Source organism: Danio rerio, chromosome 9, assembly GCF_049306965.1.
Source record: "Danio rerio strain Tuebingen ecotype United States chromosome 9, GRCz12tu, whole genome shotgun sequence".
Lineage (NCBI taxonomy): Eukaryota > Metazoa > Chordata > Actinopteri > Cypriniformes > Danionidae > Danio > Danio rerio.
In genome coordinates, this window is record NC_133184.1 from 53,131,961 (window position 1) to 53,152,500 (window position 20,540).

Sequence of the window (20,540 nt, forward strand, 5' to 3'; positions counted from 1 at the left end):
CAGCTGTTTTTGAGTCATTACGATGTCCATACATATGTCAGAGCTACAATTCACTGATGTTTTTGTCAGTTATTCTGAGATTTAGTCATTGGTGACGATGTTATAGCGCAGGGGTCACCAATCTCGGTCCTGGAGGGCCGGTGTCCCTGCAGGTTTTAGCTCCAACTTGCCTCAACACACCTGCCTGGGTGTTTCAAGTATTCCTTGTAAAACCTTGATTAGCTTGTTCAGGTGTGTTTGATTAGGGTTGGAGCTAAAATCTGCAGGACACCCGCCCTCCAGGAACAAGATTGGTGATCCTATAGCGGATTAGTGTCTGCTTTTATATTTGCTGTCTTGATTCATTTTTGCTGGTAGGGAAAATCTATCTGTTCACTTTTGCTATTTATGCTTTAACTTGCATTTCATTTCTTGCATTTATTAGTTTCTTCCACTTAACGGCAAATTAGAATAGAAACTGGATAAAGAGCACACAAACATACGTACAGACAGTGATAAGTGTTTATTGTTGTGGGTCAATGATGCTAATATTCAGCACCAATCCATCAATTTCCCCTTTCTGGCTGCTCTTTCTATGAATGAAGGATGTAGAAGCACTGTCCATGCATGTTTCCCCGTCGGTTAGTAGCGCTATATTTTATTGCACAACAATTAATCTATCAGGCTGTTTGGCTAAAAAAGAGAAATCATGGTTTAATTAGTTATTATTAGATTATTTTTAGATTTCACCTCTCCTGCTGAGCATGAACTTAGCTGTTGAATGGTCAACGTATGAGGCAGCTAGGCTAACTTAGCTTCAATTTTGATTCGGTTATTTTCTAATCGTTGCCCATTATGTCGTGAATATACCCCTGTAATGCATACTGTAGCCCTTTTTTGTCTGGATTTCTCAGATTTGTTCGTCAAAAAACGACTAATTATATCCCTGGGAATGTCTGACACCAGCGCATACACATTGTGATAGAAATTGCAGGCACTAAAGATTGACAAGCATAGCAACAGTAACTAAGGAGGGCGGGGCTTAGCAAAAGGGTCAATTGTGGGGTAATTAGTCATTAGACATGTGGTTTGTTCGCTAGCCAGTTTAAAAGTATATATATATATATTTATTAGGGGGTAATAATTCAAAGAATAATAATAATAATAAATAATTAGGAATGCAATGATACCAGTACCTGTGCTCATGTACATGCACTCATGAAAACACACTGATACTCAAGGATGTAAATGACTGAACGTTTCAGTACAAATTCAACCTCAGCAGTGTGCTAATATTTCAAAATTAATGATGACAGTCCATACATGGGAAACTGTAGACTTTCCTCTGCAAAAATATTAGGAGGGGGTAGGTCTGTGCTGAATATCGAGTTCTGAGGATGTAACGATATTATTCCCCAACGCGATGCGGGACTATCCAATATCTTTCATCTCGATATGGTTCGAGGCCACTCCTGCGCGAAACAGACCACTCACAAGAGCTCCACTTTCCATAGGCAAATTAATGATTCACTCCTTAAGTCGTATAAAAGATTTGTTAAAAATGAACGAATCGTTAAAGAATGACCCATCACTACACGCGACTGTGTCACTAGGGTCTTTTAGGAATGCTCATGCTCTCCGGTCCTCCATGACCACCACAGCATCTGCTCAGAATACGGCCTGGTCCGGGATTATGGATACCTTGGCATCAACCAACACATTAAACAAGACTATAATAATAATTCAAGTTGTTAGAATTAACCTTGCTATATCTTTAAACTGCACATGCAATGATTTAATGTCCAGTTTATTGTCTAAGATGAAAATGAGGCATCAAATCTCTTCACACTTTGACGTTACATCTAGCTTGTGGTTAAAATTATTTTGTACGATACTGTACATATAATGACCCATAATCTAGCCTTTGTCTGAGACATGTTCCTGCTAGCAATTAACTGTCAGGAAATGATGTTCATAGAGTTATTATTATAAAGCGCATGAAAAAGAAAGGCATAGTTGTGTGCATCAGTCAGGGTCTCTGTGGTTTTGCTAGAGCTCCACATGTGAGACTTTGCCCTCGAGCGCACAAAGTTCACCAGCTCCTTCTCCCCCAAAAAAGTGCTAAATCACGTCACATCCAGAGAATATTTCCACTCGGAGACACTTTTCCAGACCGAAGCCTGCTGGCGGCATATTGAAGTGATCAAGAACGGGTCAGGTCACAGTCTGCGGGAGGGAGAGAGGAAATGTGCTTAAAATGAGGAAAGGCACATTTCAATTTCTGTAAAACACAAACATTGTTTTCATAATGAATTATTGCTCTACAGAGACAGGAGACCTTAGAGGAGAAAAAAATAATAATTAAAAGGCAGTATTTTGGAAACATTTAAAATTTGAATATATAGTATATAATGCATCTATTTACATACAACAACCATTCTTGTCTTAGAACAATCTGAAAACTGAAAATATGTTACATCGGGTTCTTTTTGCAAATCTGAAAAACATTACTTAAGGTACGTTATTATGAATCTGAAATACGTTACTCAAGGTTAATACATTACTTGTGGTACATTTTTGTTATGTTTTGTAATTGTTACTTAGCGTATGTTATCAAAAACCCGAATCAAAAACATGATACTTAGGGTATGTTTTATGCGAATCTGAAATGCGTTACTTAGGGTACATTTTTGTGAATCTGAAAATTGTTACTTAGCGAACGTTTTTGCAAAAATGTTATTTTTACTTAGCGTACATTTTTGCGAATCTGAAATATGTTACTTAGGGTACGTTTTTTGTGAATCTCGAAAATGTTACTTAGCGTACGTTTTTGTGAATCTGAAAATTGTAATTTAGTGTACGTTATTGCATATCTGAAATATGTTACTTAGGGTACGTTTTTGCGAATTTTAAAATTGCTACTTAGCCTACGTTTTTGTGAATCTGAAATACGTTATTCAGGTTTTTTTCGAGAATATGAAACGTTACTTTGAGTATTTCTTGCAAATCTGAAATACATAAAGATTTTTTTTGCAAATCTGAAATACAAAACTTAAGGGTTATATTTGCAAATCTGAAATATGTTACTTAGAGTATATTTTTGCAAATCTGAAAATTCTTACCTAGGGTATGTGCTTTGTGAATGTGCTGTGTGAATCTGAAATACGTTTTATAGGGTCTGTTTTTGCAAATCTGAAATACGTTACTTTATATATTTATATATATTTCTGCAAATCTGAAAAATATGTCTTAGGGTCTGTGTTTTGTGAATTCAATATTTATAAATTAGGGTGTGTCTTTGTGAATCTGAAAAACTTTTATAGGGTGTTTTTGGAAATCTGAAATATGCTACTATAGGGTAAGTTTTAGTCAATCTGAAATACGTTACACTTTGGGTACATTTTTGCAAATCTGAAACATTATTTAGGGATGTTTTTTGCGAATCTGAAATACGTTATTTTGGGTCAGATTTTGCAAACCCTAAATGTGTTATACGTTGGGTACATTTTTGCATGATCAAAGTTTGTTACTTAGTGTACCTTTTTGCGAATCTGAAATTTTTTCTCTTAGGGCCCGTTTTTATGAATCTGGAATATGTGATGTAGGGTTTATTTTTGCTATCTGAAATATTCCAAAAACGTACCCCAAGTTATACATTTCAGATTTGCACATACAATGTTACTTAGTGTGTTTTTACAAATCTGAAATATGTTACTTAGGGTACGTTTTTGGAAATCTGAAATATGTCTCTTATTGTTGCATGTTTCAGATACACACATTTATAGAACATGTCCATGAGAAGACCGGGCTTGTCATACAGTTCACCTGACCAGCAAACCACTGACCTAAACCCTTCTTTAAACCCAACCAATAGTGTTTTAAAGCAAAAAAAAAAAGGAAAGTGCACTACTACCACAAAATTTTACATTGATTTTACATTCCTTTTGTCTTTATTTATTTGCATACCACATCTGTTTTGTGTTATGCGTTTAGTGTTGTGCAAAGAACTTCAATAAAAAATCCTTCATTCTTCGATAACTATTATTTACTAGAAAAGAAACAAAATACTGCCCCAAAAAGTTCATTTCAGCTAAAAACTACAGTCAAACATATGTTTAAGTACATTTTTGAAGTTTCACAAAAATGTAGCATGCAGCACATTTTTCCCATGAGTCTGTGTTCTGCGTTGTGTTAAACTGTTCAGGTGTTTAACAGCTGGGCCCTTCCCAGATACATGTGATATTCAACCGCATTTTAATTATCTGTTTAGTGCATTCTGTCCCCCTGCCAAAAATGCTATTAGCTTAACAATCAGTGATGCCACACGCTCATAAAGCGGCTCATCCAGATCCATGACTTCTCCAAGAATCTCAGACAATTATAAACACTCCAAGCTTCCTGTTATGTAAAAAATGAGCCGCACCGACCAGCGTCTATTCAGAAAACCACAATGGCAGATTTACAAGACTGAAATTCACATGCACTGAGTTAAAACACAAGCTGTTTATTGAGTGTTTGAAAGAGGACTCCTGAAGCCCGGCAGCATTGAGAAAATGTGCCATATGAGGCTGAAGCACATGGAGAAATTAATATTGCACTCATTTTTTATTTATTTTTTTGATCTAGACATCAAGTTATCTAGTTATATCAATAATTCCTTACATTTATAGAGCGATTTTCTGGACAATCAAGGCGTTTTACACATTGGGGGAATCTCCTCATCCACATACAGTGTGCAGCATCCACCTGGATGATGCGACGGCAGCCATATTGCGCCAGACTGGCTTTATTTGCCAGACGTTAATAAAGATAAATTGGCCATTTCAAATAAACATATTTGTACTTAGGTAAACATAAATAAAGCATCTTAATTATCTCGGTGCTGAAAAAATGCGAGACTGTAGTCTGTAACGCGGATCGAGTGCTTTTATAAGATGACAAAAGCCCACATCTCCAATCACCAAAAACGGCTGCAAATCTTCAGCAATAAACTGCCGCACTGCCTTTGTTATTTTTATGTGTCTCTCTGAACCAGTTGGGTATGTTTGCTTGAAAGATTCAGCGAGGGATTGTTGCTATTTGGGAGGACTTTATTACCTTCTCTGCTATCCTGCCTTCAGACAGTGATATTGCTGGGTGATGGTGCTGCAGATGTGCAGTCATGGTTGTACGTGTAAAACAATGCTTGCACACAGTTATTTTTTGTTCACCCTTTTTTCTTTTATGGGCATTATATTTACCGGCAAAACCGAAATGTCCTTACACCCCAGATTTAAAAGACGCTGGCGCTTTCTCGTACTGTTTCCTTACTTCGCCGACGCTTCCTGGTACTGTTGCCTCAGCCTCACTTCACCGCTCACCATGTTAAAGTGTGGAATGATGGTCAAGCGCCCCCTAACTTTAGAGCATAGTGATTGGATATTTACTCGCGGGGAGGAGTTTCCTCATCTCAGCTCATGGATTTTGAGGCACATAAAGTCAATTCGGGTAGATATAAAGCGCACATAAATTATTTAAACGCAAAACCAAAACGCAAAATTCACAAGCGCATAATTAAACCGTGGAGGTCGTACTGTACAGTTCAATATCATATTGAGAACTGTGGCATCCCTAGATTGTACTAATTACAATGTTAGATTTCTGCATTATTAGCAACAGGAGTTTTTGACTACTGAATATTTTACTTTTCTTACTTTTATTCAGCTGATCATTTCATTTAATTTTTTTAATGAAATTACAGCTTACAAGTTCTGTTTGTTAAAACCAAAAGTTTCCTGCAGTACTGTTTTTACTCATCCTCAAGTGCTTCTGTTTAAGTTTCTTTATTCTACTAAACACAAAAGAAGTTATTTTGAAGAAAGTAGAAAGCCTGTAACCCTTAACATCAATGGTATTTATTTTTCCTATGAAAGTCAATGGTAGGTTTCCAGCATTCTTCAAAATGTCTGCTTTTGTGTTCAACAGATTAAAGAAACTCAAAGTGCGAATAAATGATGACAGTTTTCATTTTTGGATGATCTACCCCTTTAAGTAGAAACATCTCAGACAAAACCTTGAATAATTTCAGAACACAACTGAGAAATCCATTAATCCATCAACTCCTTTGAGCAAAGATATTTCACTCTGGGGAATCTGATTTGTTGCGTGCTTGTTTCCTCCTCGTGTAATGAATTAATAAACTAAAAGCCGTTTCATAAATCAGACAGTCAGGTTGGAAAGTCTGCAAGCTTGACTTCATACTGACTGATAAATTCAAATGATTCACAATGTAGTGCATTCCTCTTGCTATTTATCATAGTTTTGTATGGGGGTCGCTTATTAATTTTGCCTCACTATAGTATGTTGTTGATGAATGATGATATAGTTCAAGCTCTGCCATTAAAATGCCGCTTTCCAAGTGCTTGCGTGTCTTTCAAAAGCATATAAATGAGGGAGTCTGTAGATAAAAATGAAAAATAAAGGATGCATGGAGTTCAGTAGATGTTCAGAACTATCAGATGGATTTGGCAAGAGAAAGTGAAGTTAGACTATTATATATTATTGAGTATATGCACTGATGAATGCAGTGCTTTCAGTCTTGAGGTCAGTTTGTAAAGTTTTCAGCTTTTGTCTGTGGTGAATGTTTTTATATTCTTATACAAATGTAATTCTTTCAGATTTTTATTAAATCAGAGACCAATGTATCTTCAATTATCACAAGGGTTTGCTTTTTTCCACAATATTTGATTGACAAACACACTTACACTGAAAATACTTGAATGAATAGTACAAAATAATTGCCAATACAGCACAAAAAAAAAAAAAAATATTTAAAAAAAATAGTTAGGTTATTATATTTAGGTTAATTAGGCAAGTCATTGGATAAAAATAGTTTGTTCTGTAGCCAGAAAAAAATAAATAAATAAAATAAAATAAAAACAAATAAATACATGAATAACAAATAAAAAATAAATAAATTGATAAAAATTTTAATAAAAATTATAACAAAAAATAATAAATAAAAATAAATAAATAACAAATACATAATAAAAATAAATATAACCCAAAATAAAATAAATAAATAAATACAATTAATAATTGATAATATAGTCTGATAATATTTTTTCCTCTGGAGAAAGTCTTTTCTCTTATTTCGGCTAGAATAAAAGCAGTTTTTTAATTTTTTTAAAAACATTTTTAGGTCAATATTATTAGCTACTTTAGACTAACTTTTTCCTGATAGTCTACAGAACAAATCATCATTATACAATAACTTGCCTAATTACCTTAACCTGCCTAGTTAACCCAATTAACCTAGTTAAGCCTTTAAATGTCACTTTAAGCTGTATAGAAGTGTCTTGAAAAATATCTAGTCAAATATTATTTACTGCCATGAGATGTTAGAAGTGAGTCATTAAAATATTATGTTCAGTAATGAGAATTTTTTGAGAAAGAGCTTAGTTATTATAAAAACAAAGGTCATCTTGGAGAGAAGTTTATATAATAATTACACATAAATATTTCTAATTTCACTGATTTTTATTAGATTTCCTTCGTTATCGATTTTGTTTTATATACGCACTTATCTACATTCTGCAATTTTAAGTAAAATAATACTTGTGCAATAATTGAAGATAGCCATGTCATTATGTAAAATAATGTAAGATACAGTATAACTTATATATATACATATAACTTATATATATATATATATACAGTATAACTTATATATATAACTTATATATATACATATATATATATATATATATACATATATATACATACATATATATATATATATATATATATATATATATATATATATATATATATATATATATATATATATATATATATATATATATACATATATATACATATATATATATATATATATATATATATATATATATATATATATATATATATACATATATATACATACATATATATATATATATATATATATATATATATATATACATATATATACATACATATATATATATATATATATATATATATATATATATATATATATATATATATATATATATATATATATACATACATACATATATACATATATATATATATATATATATATATATATATATATATATATATATATATATATATATATATATATATATATATATATATATATATATATATATATATATATATAGTTGAAGTCAGAATTATTAGCCCCCATTGAATTTTTGTTTTCTTTTGTAAATATTTCGCAAATGATGTTTAACAGAGCAAGGCAATTTTTCAGAGTATGTCTGATAATATATTTTCTTCTGGAGAGTCTTATTTGTTTTATTTTTTTATTATTTACTGTCATCATGGCAAAGATAAATTAAATCAGTTATTAGAGATGAGTTATTAAAACTATTATGATAAGAAATGTGTTAAAACAATCTTCTCCCCGTTAAACAGAAATTGGGGAAAAAAAAGAAACAAGGGGCTAATAATTCAGGGGGGCTCATAATTCTGACCTCGACTGTATATATTCTCTATGTTACCCTTAAAAAGAAAAAAAAAAGAACAGGAAACATTACAAGTTGCTACATGAGGACTTCAGCTATTGCAGTTCACATACTGAAATAATCAGAGCAGACGCTGGCAGGGAAAGCACTGCAACTGCAAACTGCTGGAAACCTAAACTTGCAGCTAAATTAAAAACTGGACAGATAATGCGGGCAGAATAAACAAATGTTTAATATTGGCAAAGAGGTCGGAATGAAGCACAGGGATCTGCTGTTTGGGGTAATTGCTCCTCCAGACCCAGCAGACTCTTTCTTTGATTAACCCTGTTTGAATTCTGCCTTTCTCTGCAAACCACGTGCAGATGTGTAACTGGACACACACAGACCTGAGTGAGATTTCGGTGTTTGGATAGTGTGGAATTTCCACTTTAATTCATTCGATCAGTCTAAATACCACCAAGAGCTACAGGCTATTAAAAAATAATGTTTACATGACACATCCAGGTTGCATTTCATCCCATAAAGCAAAGAAAATGTGGAATGAAGAGTTTTTATCTGTATATATGTATTATTTATTACTGATTAATTTATTTGTAATTATTTTATGTTTTAATTTAATGATTATTATATTGAAAATCCTAAAATAAATTAATTATAATTTCATACAGACAGAGAAATATGTCAAATAAGATCACATTAAATATGCTATGGGCGACAAGGTAGTGCAGGAGGTAGCATTGTCACCTCACAGCAAGAAGGATGCTGGTTTGAGCCCCGGCTGTGTGGAGTTTGCATGTTCTCCCCATGTTGGCGTGGGTTTCCTCCGGGTGCTCCGATTTCCCCTAAAGTCCAAACACATGTGCTGTAGGTAAACTGTGTAAGCTAAATTGTCCGTAGTGTATGTGTGTATGTCCTGGTCCTCCAGCTTTGGGTTTAACAACCCATATATGGTGCGGCTAAATATCAAACTTCAAATGGCCCTGGGAGTAAGTAAATATGCTAAATGTGTATAAATATGCTAACAAAAAATAATAATTCAAATAAATTAATACATTTTGTGTGCATACACTATAAAATGTTAGGTGGTGTTAACCCAACAGTGGGTTAAATATGGACAAACCCATATTATGGGTTAATTTGTTTCAATTAATTTAAAATTTTAACCCACTGGCTTGGTTTTGCCCAAAATTACAACCCATCATTTATAGTGGATACGTTATACAGTTGAAGTCAGAATTATTCGCCCCCCTTTGATTTCTTTTTTACATATTTCCCAAATGATGTTGAACAGAGCAAGGAAATGTTCACAGTATGCCTGATAATATTTTTTCTTCTGGAGAAAGTCTTATTTGTTTTATTACAGCTAGAATAAAAGCAGTTTTTAATTTTTTAAACACCATTTTAAGGACAAAATTATTAGCCCCTTTAAGCTATTTTTTTTCGATAGTTTACAGAACAAACTACTGTTATACAATAACATGCCTAATTACCCTAACCTGCCTAACCTAATTAACCTACTTAAGCCTTTAAACGTCACTTTAAGCTGTATAGAAGTGTCTTAAAAAATCTAGTAAAATATTATTTACTGTCATCATGACAAAGATAAAATAAATCAGTCATTAGAGATACGTTTGTAGAAGTATTACGTTTAGAAATGAGGATACAAGATGTGCAGCACCTGAAGCTACGTATACTGGAAGCCTGTGCTGGCATTTCTCCTGTGGTGTTGCTAGCAGTGTGTGAAGAGAGGGAGAATAGGGCTGCATTGACAATCCAACACAATGGCAGCACATTGAACACCTTTTACAAGTGGTCAGAAACTTGTAAATAACTCATGAAAGATTAAAGTTACGTTAAAAAGAAAACTTGAAAAGTTTTCCCCCTCACATATACTAATGTGCCACAAACAGGACGTTAATATCACCAACCATTCCCATTTTATTAAAGTTTATCCATATAAATGGCCCACCCTGTACAATAACACAGGATAATCGGCAAATCCTGAGGAAATCTCTGTTAGAATAAATTAAAAAAATGCAAAAGCACTATGTAAAACATGTATTTACACAATAGGTACTGTAACCAGGCCCACACGGAATCTGCGTGCATGTCATTGATTCTCTTTATTTACTTGGGTAAATGTGTGTAAATTTAAATTCATTCAATTTTTAAATTTCAGTATAATTCATTCATTCATTTTCTTGTTGGTTTAGTCCCTTTATTAATCCGGGGTCGCCACAGCAGAATGAACCGGCAACTTATCCAGCACTTTTTTACGCAGCGGATGCCCTTCCAGCCGCAAACCATCTCTGGGAAACATTCACACACACATTCACACACACACACTCATACGGACAATTTAGCCTGCCCAATTCACCTGTACCGCATGTCTTTGGACTGTGGGGGAAACCGGAGCTCCTGGAGGAAACCCACGCGAACGCAGGGAGAACATGCAAACTCCACACACAAACGCTTACTGAGCCGAGGCTCGAACCAGCGACCTTCTTGCTGTGAGGCGACAGCACTACCTACAGCACCACTGCATCGCCATTTCAGTATATTTATTGTCTAATATGAAAATATGTATATGATTTATTTACAATACAGTTTGTACAGTAATATTTTTTGTCATTTAAGTAGACATATTATATAAGAGACTTGCTTTGTTTACCAAATCAACTGGATCTAGAGAGATTTGCATTGTATAAATTAAATAAAAGTTAAAAAGCTATTATTTTTTATTTCATATATTAAGGTTTTAGTTACGATACCAAAATCATTCTTCATAACTCCACAGATTTTCAACGAAATTCTCCCCAGAAATTGCAAAAAATTGTCTGCAGATTCTGTCTGGCCCTAATTGTAACTAATGACCAATTTCAGTGTAAGTGCATATTAGTTATGGCCCCTTAATATAAACCCTGCTAAAAAATCCAGCTTAAACCAGCCTAGGCTGGTTGGCTGGTTTTAGCTGGTCGACCAGGCTGGTTTTAGAGGGGTTTTGGCCATTTCCAGGCTGGTTTCCAGCCATTTCCAGCCTGGTCTTAGCTGGTCAGGCTGGAAAATGACCAGCTAAATCCAGCAAAAACCAGCTTGACCCTCTAAAACCAGCCTGGTTGACCAGCTAAAACCAGCCAACCAGCCTAGGCTGGTTTAAGCTGGATTTTTCAGCAGGGAAGTGGGAGGTTTTTATGATTTCTACATGTTCGTCAGAGGTTTTGTGTCTTAGGGCGTACTCACACTATGCTATCCAAACCGTGCCCAGGCCCGTTTCCTGGATCGTTTGAGAAGTGTGAGTGCTCTGAATCGGGCTCAGGCATGGTTCACTTGGCCGGCCCTGGCCCGGTTGGAAGAAGTGTGCCAGAACGCGGTTCTCGGGCTCAGGCGCGGTAGGCTTGTGTGTGAGTGTAAAATGCGCCAGAGCCCAAAACTGAAGACACGACATGACTTTTAAGGGACTATTTCATATGGATTATTAATCATTCTTACTGTTTAATGAACGCAAACTGTCGTAGGTTATTTAAGACGCAAACCGCTCACTGCACCACATCTGCACCTTCAGCAAACCTAAAAATACCTGCAGCATGAGGACTTAATGATTGTTTATGAGCGTCAAAAGTGGCTGATCTGTTTGGTGAAATATTTGACAGGGTGTCACCGCATATCAAACGACTTAAACCGATATAACTTTAGATATCTCCACTGTGCTGAGTGAAAGTGCTTACTGAACACAAAGCGTCGATGACTTAAGCGTGCCCAGGCCCAAATGTAATGTGAGTGCGGGCCGTCGGGGGAGACGGAAGGGGGGACAAGCATGCTTTGGACCAGTTCAAGGCAACTGTGCATAGTGTGAGTACGCGCTTACAGACATTCTGCATGAGCTTTAGAGAGTCCATAAAACACCAATGTTATTCTAACTAGCAGGAGATAAAGAAAACACAGCTTTAATTGCATTAATTAAACCTCCGTCTGCCCCACCGAAAGTCACACACACACAGATGAATTATTAGCCCCTCAGTATATTATTTCCCCATTTCCTGAGAAGATTTCTTCAACACATTTCTAAACATAACAAGCTGCGTCCCAAATGGCACACTATACACTAATGCACTTACACACTCAACAGGATAGTACATGTATGTAGTGGCGTCCCAAAAGGCACACTGTTTTTTTACTAAGCAGAAATTCAAACCGTTTCCCTGATGACGTTTGACGGTTGCAAAATCAGTGAAATAAATGACCGAATTATCAAATAATACCTGCCGTGAGTATAACCACATTCACCATCGGGAGGCGCTATAATCACTCTCGTAGGAGAATTTTGCGTTCAACATCCAAAATAAATAAAGTTATTCAACATGTGCGTCCGACAGCTCCGCCCCTTCCGCTACGTAAGCAAACCTGCGGTCGTTGAGTGCGTGAAGTGTCCATCATCACACACTTCATTTTAGCAGCTGAATGAGTGCATCATCCGGGTAATTAAAGTGCACTTATTATTTTTAGAGTTTTCAGTGTGAACACACTACTTACACTATTTATACTACAAAACGCCGTAGAATAGTGCATAAGTATGCGATTTGGGACGCATCTATTGTTTTTTTTTTTTTTTACTTGTAATTTGTAGTAACTGATTTGTTTTATTTTTGCCATGATGACAGATTCTATGACCTGATATTTAACTTGATATTTTTCAAGATACTCAGCTTAAAGTGACATTTTAAGGCTTAACTAGGTTAATTAGGTTAGCTGGGCAGGTTAGGGTAATTAGTCAAATCATTTTATAACAATTTCCCAGAGATGGATTGGGGCTGGAAGGGCATCCGCCGCTTAAAAGTCTTGCTGGATAAGTTGGTGGTTCATTCTGCTGTGTCGACCCCGGATTAATAAAAGGACTAAGCTGACGAGAAAATGAATGAATGAATTATAGAGCGATGGTTTGTTCTGTAGACGATCAATTTAGCTTTAAGGGGCTAATAATTTTAACCTTAAAATGATTTTAAAAATTTTAAACTGCTTTTATTCTAGCCGAAAAAAACAAATAAGACTTTTCCAGAAGAAAGAATATTATCAGACATACTGTGAACATTGTTAAACATCATTTGGGAAAAATTTAAAAAAGAATACAAAATTCACAAGAGGGGTAATAATTTTGGTTTCAACTTAACACACACTACCTCCTCTGCACTGATGCTGAAGCCAATCACATACGCTCACTGGAGGATCACCATGTCTTTCCATCTCTCTTTTTCTCTCTTAGCAAGTAAGAGGGAAATTAAACTGCGGGACTATCAGATGGAGGTGGCCAGACCTGCTCTGGAGGAGAAGAACATCATTGTCTGCCTGCCCACCGGATCCGGGAAGACCAGGGTCGCAGTGTTTATCACCAAAGAGCATTTGGAGAGGAAGCAGCGGATGGGGCAGAAGGGGAAAGTGGTCGTCCTGGTCAACAAGGTGGTGCACTGACATCCATCTTCCACGCACGCGCACACACACACACACAAAGAAGAAGAAGAATTTGCCATTTACAAAAAAAATTTGATTAGATTAGACTTATGGCTGCATGATATTGGAAAAACTGACATTGCAATATTTAGTTTTTCTGAGCTATATACAGTGGGAATAATTTTCTTAGATTTTTCTCAGAGAACCTACTTCTAGGCAATGTTGACTTGACATTTTCCCTGGATGTTGGTAACAACCAAAGAATACTAATATTTTACAAATGAAGTTATGTGTAATAAAATGAAGTGACGCAGGGAAAAAGTGTTGAACACATGAAGAAAGGGAGGTGTAGAAAGGCAGTGAAAGCCCAGACAGCAGCTGAAATCTCTCAGCAGTTCTTCTGCTCAGTGTAAATGATGAATATCACCAACATGTACATTAAAGCTGGCTCACACTGTTTTTTTTTACAATCCTAAATGACTGTAGCATATCAGACTACACAAACATGGCATCCATGGCAGACTGTAAGATCAAAGCTGTCATGTTACACTAAACGACAATGAAGACGTGCCAAACACAGAAGAAAAATGCCCAAAGTTTGACGTCATCCATCCATGACTCTATCCCGCTTTCTCAAATGATTCCTCACACTTTAAACTTACATGTTGAACAAATATATTTTTGCTTATTGATATTAACATGAAACTCTGCTGAGGACTCTTCTGATGTGTAAGAAGGAACAACTTTAGAGCAATAAAATGAATCTCTTCCTATTAATATGTTTGAATAGATCAACACATTTTGTGTCTGCAAAAGAAAGCAGATATGAGATGATGATTTGAGGGTTTGCTGAAGCAGCAGAGACTTTCTGTCCTGCTGAATCATGTCTTGAAATGCAAAACTTTACCAACCTTGTTAAGACATCCACATCAGCAAACATGTGGTGCAAACCTTCAGCTCAGCACCTCAGGTTTTCTCTAAACGCTAGTGTCCTGTGGAGAAACAACAGACGAAATAAATAAATAAAAAATTACAAAAAATGCCATGTAGAGAACTCTAGAAACCACCTTATATACAATAAAAAAGGATGTTTCTGTTTGTTCAAACTACTTATATAAATTAAGCTGAAACACAATTCTTAAGTGTTTTTTTTGCAACAACTTAATTGTTTTATGTTAAATCCACTTAAGTTTGTTAAAATTTGTAAAAAGTTATTTTTTTTATTTATTAAGTTCGATTGAATCGCACTAGAGTTGTTTCCCCTTTTGGTGCGGTTCGTTTGGGCAGGTGTGAATGCAGCAATCGTACTCGAGTGCGCACCAAAAGCGGACCAAATAAGCGTACCGAGACCTGTTTGAAGAGGTGGTCTCGGTACGCTTTCAAACGAACCCTGGAGCAGTTCGTTTGTGGTGAGAAGTTCCGTACTAAAACAGGTCCAACCGCAAAAAGTACTGCGCCTTTTGGACTAATTCAGCTGCTGTAGGCCGATGCGCTGTGCATTATGGGATATGGAGGAAAAATATATATTGACATCGCTTTACCAACAGAGAGAGAGAGAGGGGAAAACATTACCTGTTGGGTCGTTGGTAATATTTCCGCAAGATGACCATGTCACAATCTAGCTAAATTAATTCACGTCTCCTCCTAAAGTGACGAGCGATGCATTAAACACTGTTTTCCAGCCACAGCCGCGCTTCATTTTTGTAATGTATAGTTTGTCTAAAGCAGGGATACAATCAGCCAGCGCAGTCGTCCCTCCAGAGTAAAAGGTTTTGTTTACTTGCGGGAGTTCACTGGCATTTTCCCGCACGTGAATTCTGACCAATCAATAAGCAGTTTAGGAAATATGTTCAACAACATCTGGCCAATGAGAGATGTGGATTTTGTCAGATGACTGCATTTTGGTTCGTTTCAACTGGTTCGGACCAAAGCCAGCAGTGTGGTGTGAAAACGACCCAAAGACGGTAGAAAATGCAGCAATGTATCATTTATTACTCTTGGTCCGGACCAAATGAAGCGAACTACAGATGTGAAGCACCCTTAAAGGTGCTGTAAGTGTTTGACTCTTGCAAAGCGTAAAAATACCATAGTATATGTATGCAGATATTTAAGAAACATGCTTAGTGAACATTCTTGTTTAACTGGAAAACATTGCTGAAGATATTCTGCTTTAAAAATGTGCGTTACGTGTCAGAACGGCTGTCGTTGTTTTAGTCATTTAACCTGCCCAATGCCAGTTTAGCCAATTATTTTTCAGCACACCGGGTTGCCTTGGTGGAAAACAGCGTATTTGATTAATTCAGTCAGAAATGCTCTTAAAGTATGTGTCCGTGACCGAGATGTGACCTCTAGTGGACAGTAGCCGACTCCGAAATGAGACACAGATTCAGAGTTCCACATAAGGTTATTAATGAGCAAATAATATAAATATTATGAACGTAAACATTAGGTGAATTGAGTATCATCTGCGTGGCAGTGAAAGCATTCAGAAAACTCAAAGAAATATTAACTTAAAGAAATAGTTCACCAAAAAAATGTAAATTCTGTCATCATTTATTCACCCTTTACTTGTTTCAAACCTTCTAGCTTCTGTTGAACACCTGAATACATTTTTAGGAATGTTGGAAATCTGTAACCATTAACTTCCATAGTATTTGTTTATCCTACTAAGGAAGTCAATGATTACAGGTTTAGTGTTCAACAGTTGTAACTAAAACAACTTGCAGGGAGAATAAATAGTAAGTCAGTTTTTAAATTGTTGTGTGAACTACCCCTTTAAAAAGACAAATACACTTCTGTCCAGGTCCCGCTGGTTGAGCAGCATTACAAGGCCGAGTTCGGGAGGTTTTTAAAGCACCAATACTCAGTGGAGCGGGTCAGCGGTGCCTCACAGCTCAAAATCTCCTTCCCACAAATCATAGAGAAAAATGACATCATCATCTGCACGGCGCAGATTCTGGAAAACTCTTTAGCCAAAGCCAAAAACGGCGACGAGGACGGGATCGAATTATCACGTAAGTCACATTTTCCCTCCACTCCCGAGAGTTTAAGCATCAAAGCGAATCATTTGACAGGGTTCATACGGTCATGGAAAACCTGGAATTTTGACCTGCCGTTTTCCAGTCCTGGAAAAGTTTTGGAAAAAACAGAGAAACCCACAAAGTTTTGGAAAAGTCATGGAAATTAGTTTAACACTTATCTGTACACTTGAATGTAGGTTAGTTGAGGTTAGTTGTCTTTAACTCTTTATTTTCTGTCATTAGCCAAAAACATGCTCTTACATTATTAGTGCAGTGTAAGCATTATCTAAATTATATTACATAGATATGAAATAAATTTAAACAAAAAAAAATTGTTGCATGTTTTATGATATGCTGTAGTAAATTTAAATTTACCTTGTATACATAGATATTGCATCAGGGGTGTCAAACTCAGTTTGTGGAGGGCCGCAGCTCTGCAGTTTAGTCCCAACCCTGCTTCAACACACTTACCTGTAGGTTTGAAACAAGCCTGAAGGACTTAATTAGTTGGATCAGGTGTGTTTAATTAAGGTTGGAACTAAACTGTGCAGAGATGAGTCCCTCCACGTACTAAGTTTGACACCTGTGCATTACATGAAATGGTAGTACATGAAAATTTACTTGAAAGTTCTTGAAAAGCCACTAAATTTTAGTAGTAAAACTGTGTATGAACCCTTATTTGAAGTCCAATCTTGATTTTTGGCTGAACTGTCTGTTTGCAAGTCGTAAAACGTAGTTCTCATAGTTGTCACCATATTTTTCCCAACTTAAGACAACAGCTTTATATTGCTTTTTTCCTGAAGTTTTATGTGTAAATATGCAAATATGATGCATTATGAAATTAAATTTGAGCTGATACGCTCACATTTCTAGAACAGTACTTTGAACATCAGACAAAGTAAACAAACACGTATTCCCATTGTGGTTTTTGCAACACATTTCAAAAAGAGTTGGATCAGTGAAGCATTTACCACTTTGTAATGTTGCCCCTCTTTTCACAACACTTAATAGAAGTTTAGGGACTGAAGACACCAAGTGATGAAGTGTTTCAGGTGTCATTTTGTCTCATTCTTTCTGCAAACAAGTCTTAAGGTGGGCAACAGTATGGGGTCTTTGTTGTCGCATTTTGCGCTTCAAAATGCATCACACATTCTTTATTGTAGACAGGTCAGGACTGCAGGCGGGCCAGTCAAGTATCTGTATCCTCTTCCTCCACAGCCAAGACTGTAATATGTGCAGAATGTGGTTTTGTATTGTCTTGTTAAAATATAAATGGGTGTCCCTGGAAAAAAATTCAGCATACTGTGCTCCAAAATCTCTATGTGCTTTTCAGCATTAATGGTGCATCACAGAAGTGCAAGTTACCTTTGCCAAGGGCACTGACACAACCCCATACCATGACAGAGACTGGCTTTTGGACTTGTTGCTGGTAATGGTCTGGATGATCCTTTTCTTCTTTGGTTCAGAGCACACAGCGTCCATTTCTCTGAAAAATACCTGACATACTGATTCATCTGACCACAGTACACGTTTCCACTGTGTGATGGTCCATCCCAGATGCCTCAGAAACCAGAGAAGTTGACAACGCTTCTGGACACTGTTAACATAGGGCTTACTTGTGGCACAGTACAGTTTAGAGATCTGCGCGGGACTAAATTTTGAATCCCGCTCCCGCCCGCACCCACTAGGTTTTAGCCCGAACCCGAACGCTCCCGCTTATATTAAGAATTTATTGTCCCGCTGCCCGACCCGCCCCGTTTTCTGCCCGCCGCGCCCGATCCCGCTAAAGAGCGGGGGAGAACAAAACCGAAAATCCCCCAGCTATACAGTCCAGACAGCCAAGCTGTCTGTATAAACACACACACAGCACCAAGCAAACACACACTGACAAAGCTCTCTCTCTCTCATACGCGCGCGCGCACTGACACACACACAAGCACCAAGCAGACACACAGGCATTTGCTGTTATATCAACTCAAAGGCTTGTAATACCATGTATCAAGTACCAATGTAATACCAAAAGGTTTTATATAAAGGTACTGAGTCGCGCCAGCTCCGGGCCGCAGCGCACATTACGGGCTGATTCGGCCCGGAATCGGGCAGTGAGTCCACAAGCATCCGGAGTCCGGCAGCCGGAGCCGGGCTGAGTGGTAAGTCTCTGGCAGACGAGAATCTAGCCGGAACTGGCCCGAGTGCATTTTGCTATCTGGGAAAGCTCTCTCTCTCTCTCTCTCTCTCTCTCTCTCTCTCTCTCTCTCTCTCTCTCATTCGCATAGCAATATCCGAAATATATTGCTAGACAGCCCGCTCCCGTACCAAATTAAACCCGTTACCGACCACTCCCGCGATTTCTTCGAAAATTTATTTCCGCGCCGCAGAAATCTGGTCGGGTCCTGCGGCGCCCGCGGGACAGCCGCGGGAATGCAGACTTCTAGTACAGTTTTCACTGGCATTCATGGACGTAACTATGTATTGTGGTACTTGACAAAGGTTTGCCAAAGTATTCCTGTGGTGATATCGTTTATAGATGAATGAGGATTCTTGATGCAGTGCTGCCTGAAGGTTTGAAGATTACTGTTGTTGAGCTTAGACTGGAGCCCTTGTCCTTTACGCACTAAAAGATTCAAGGAATCTGGAGGAATTTCAATAATGTTCTGCACTGTTGAAGGTGAAATATTCTTTGGGGAACATTGTTTTTAAACATTCCAATAATTTTCTCATGTATTTGCTGGCGATCCTCAGCACATGTTTGCTCCTAAAGGACTAGACCTTTCTGCTTTTCTACCAAATCATAATTACATCACCTGTTGACATCACCTGTTTCACATCACATCATTATTTAACCAGTTTACCTGATTGCCAGCCCTAAACTGCTCCTGTCCCAACTTTATTTGGAATGTGTTGCAGGTCTGAATGACAGGAAAGGATGTATATTTACAAATGAAACGAAGCTGACCAGACTAAACATGAAATATTTTGTTCGTATTGTCTGCAATGAAACACAAGTCATTTGCGTTTTCCATACTGTCACTTTTTCTGATTTGAAGTTGCACATTTCTTAACAATATTGATCTTAGCAGTTTATTTTTTTTAAATCCAGCCACACTTAAAGAAAAAAGAAAAACAAGAAAAAAAGGCTTTCTCCAGAAGAAAAAATATGGCAGGTCCAGTTAAATGGCTTGGCCTTCTGGAAGATGTTGAAAGGAGACCAGAGCTCCTCCTCTGAGGTTTCATGTGACAGTGTTTTTTCCCCATCAGTCTTTGCTGGCAGGTTTAGCTCTCCTGCGAGTCTCTTTGGCACCCTTCTCTGTGGCATATGCTGTTTGTTGTTTTTATATCCCACTCATTTTACTCTTAAACCCTTTATTATTTGATTTTTTTTTTGGTTCGTGGGCCACACGTCTGGCTGATCAAATTCTGTGGAGATTTGCTGTCATTTTTATTTTTTGAGTTTGAGCTCCATTGCATTTCCCATTCCAGCCCTCGGGGGCCAAACAGGCAACACCTTTAAAGTCTGATTTGCAAAACGCGGCCCCATCACCCACCACCTCTCTGTCAGTGTGTGAAATTCAGACTTTTTCCCATCCCCAGAGACTCCTGAAAGCGACTGTAAACTGAGCCGCTG

At 36.9% G+C, this 20,540-nt stretch overlaps 1 protein-coding gene across 1 annotated transcript in view; it reads left to right on the forward strand.

Annotated features, from left to right (window-relative positions):
• ifih1 (interferon induced with helicase C domain 1) overlaps positions 1-20,540 on the forward strand; it is a 74,659-nt gene that overhangs the window by 17,264 nt on the left and 36,855 nt on the right. Inside the window, 2 exon segments of the mRNA NM_001308563.1 lie at positions 13,711-13,904; positions 16,699-16,909. Coding sequence (NP_001295492.1) covers positions 13,711-13,904; positions 16,699-16,909 — 405 coding nt within the window.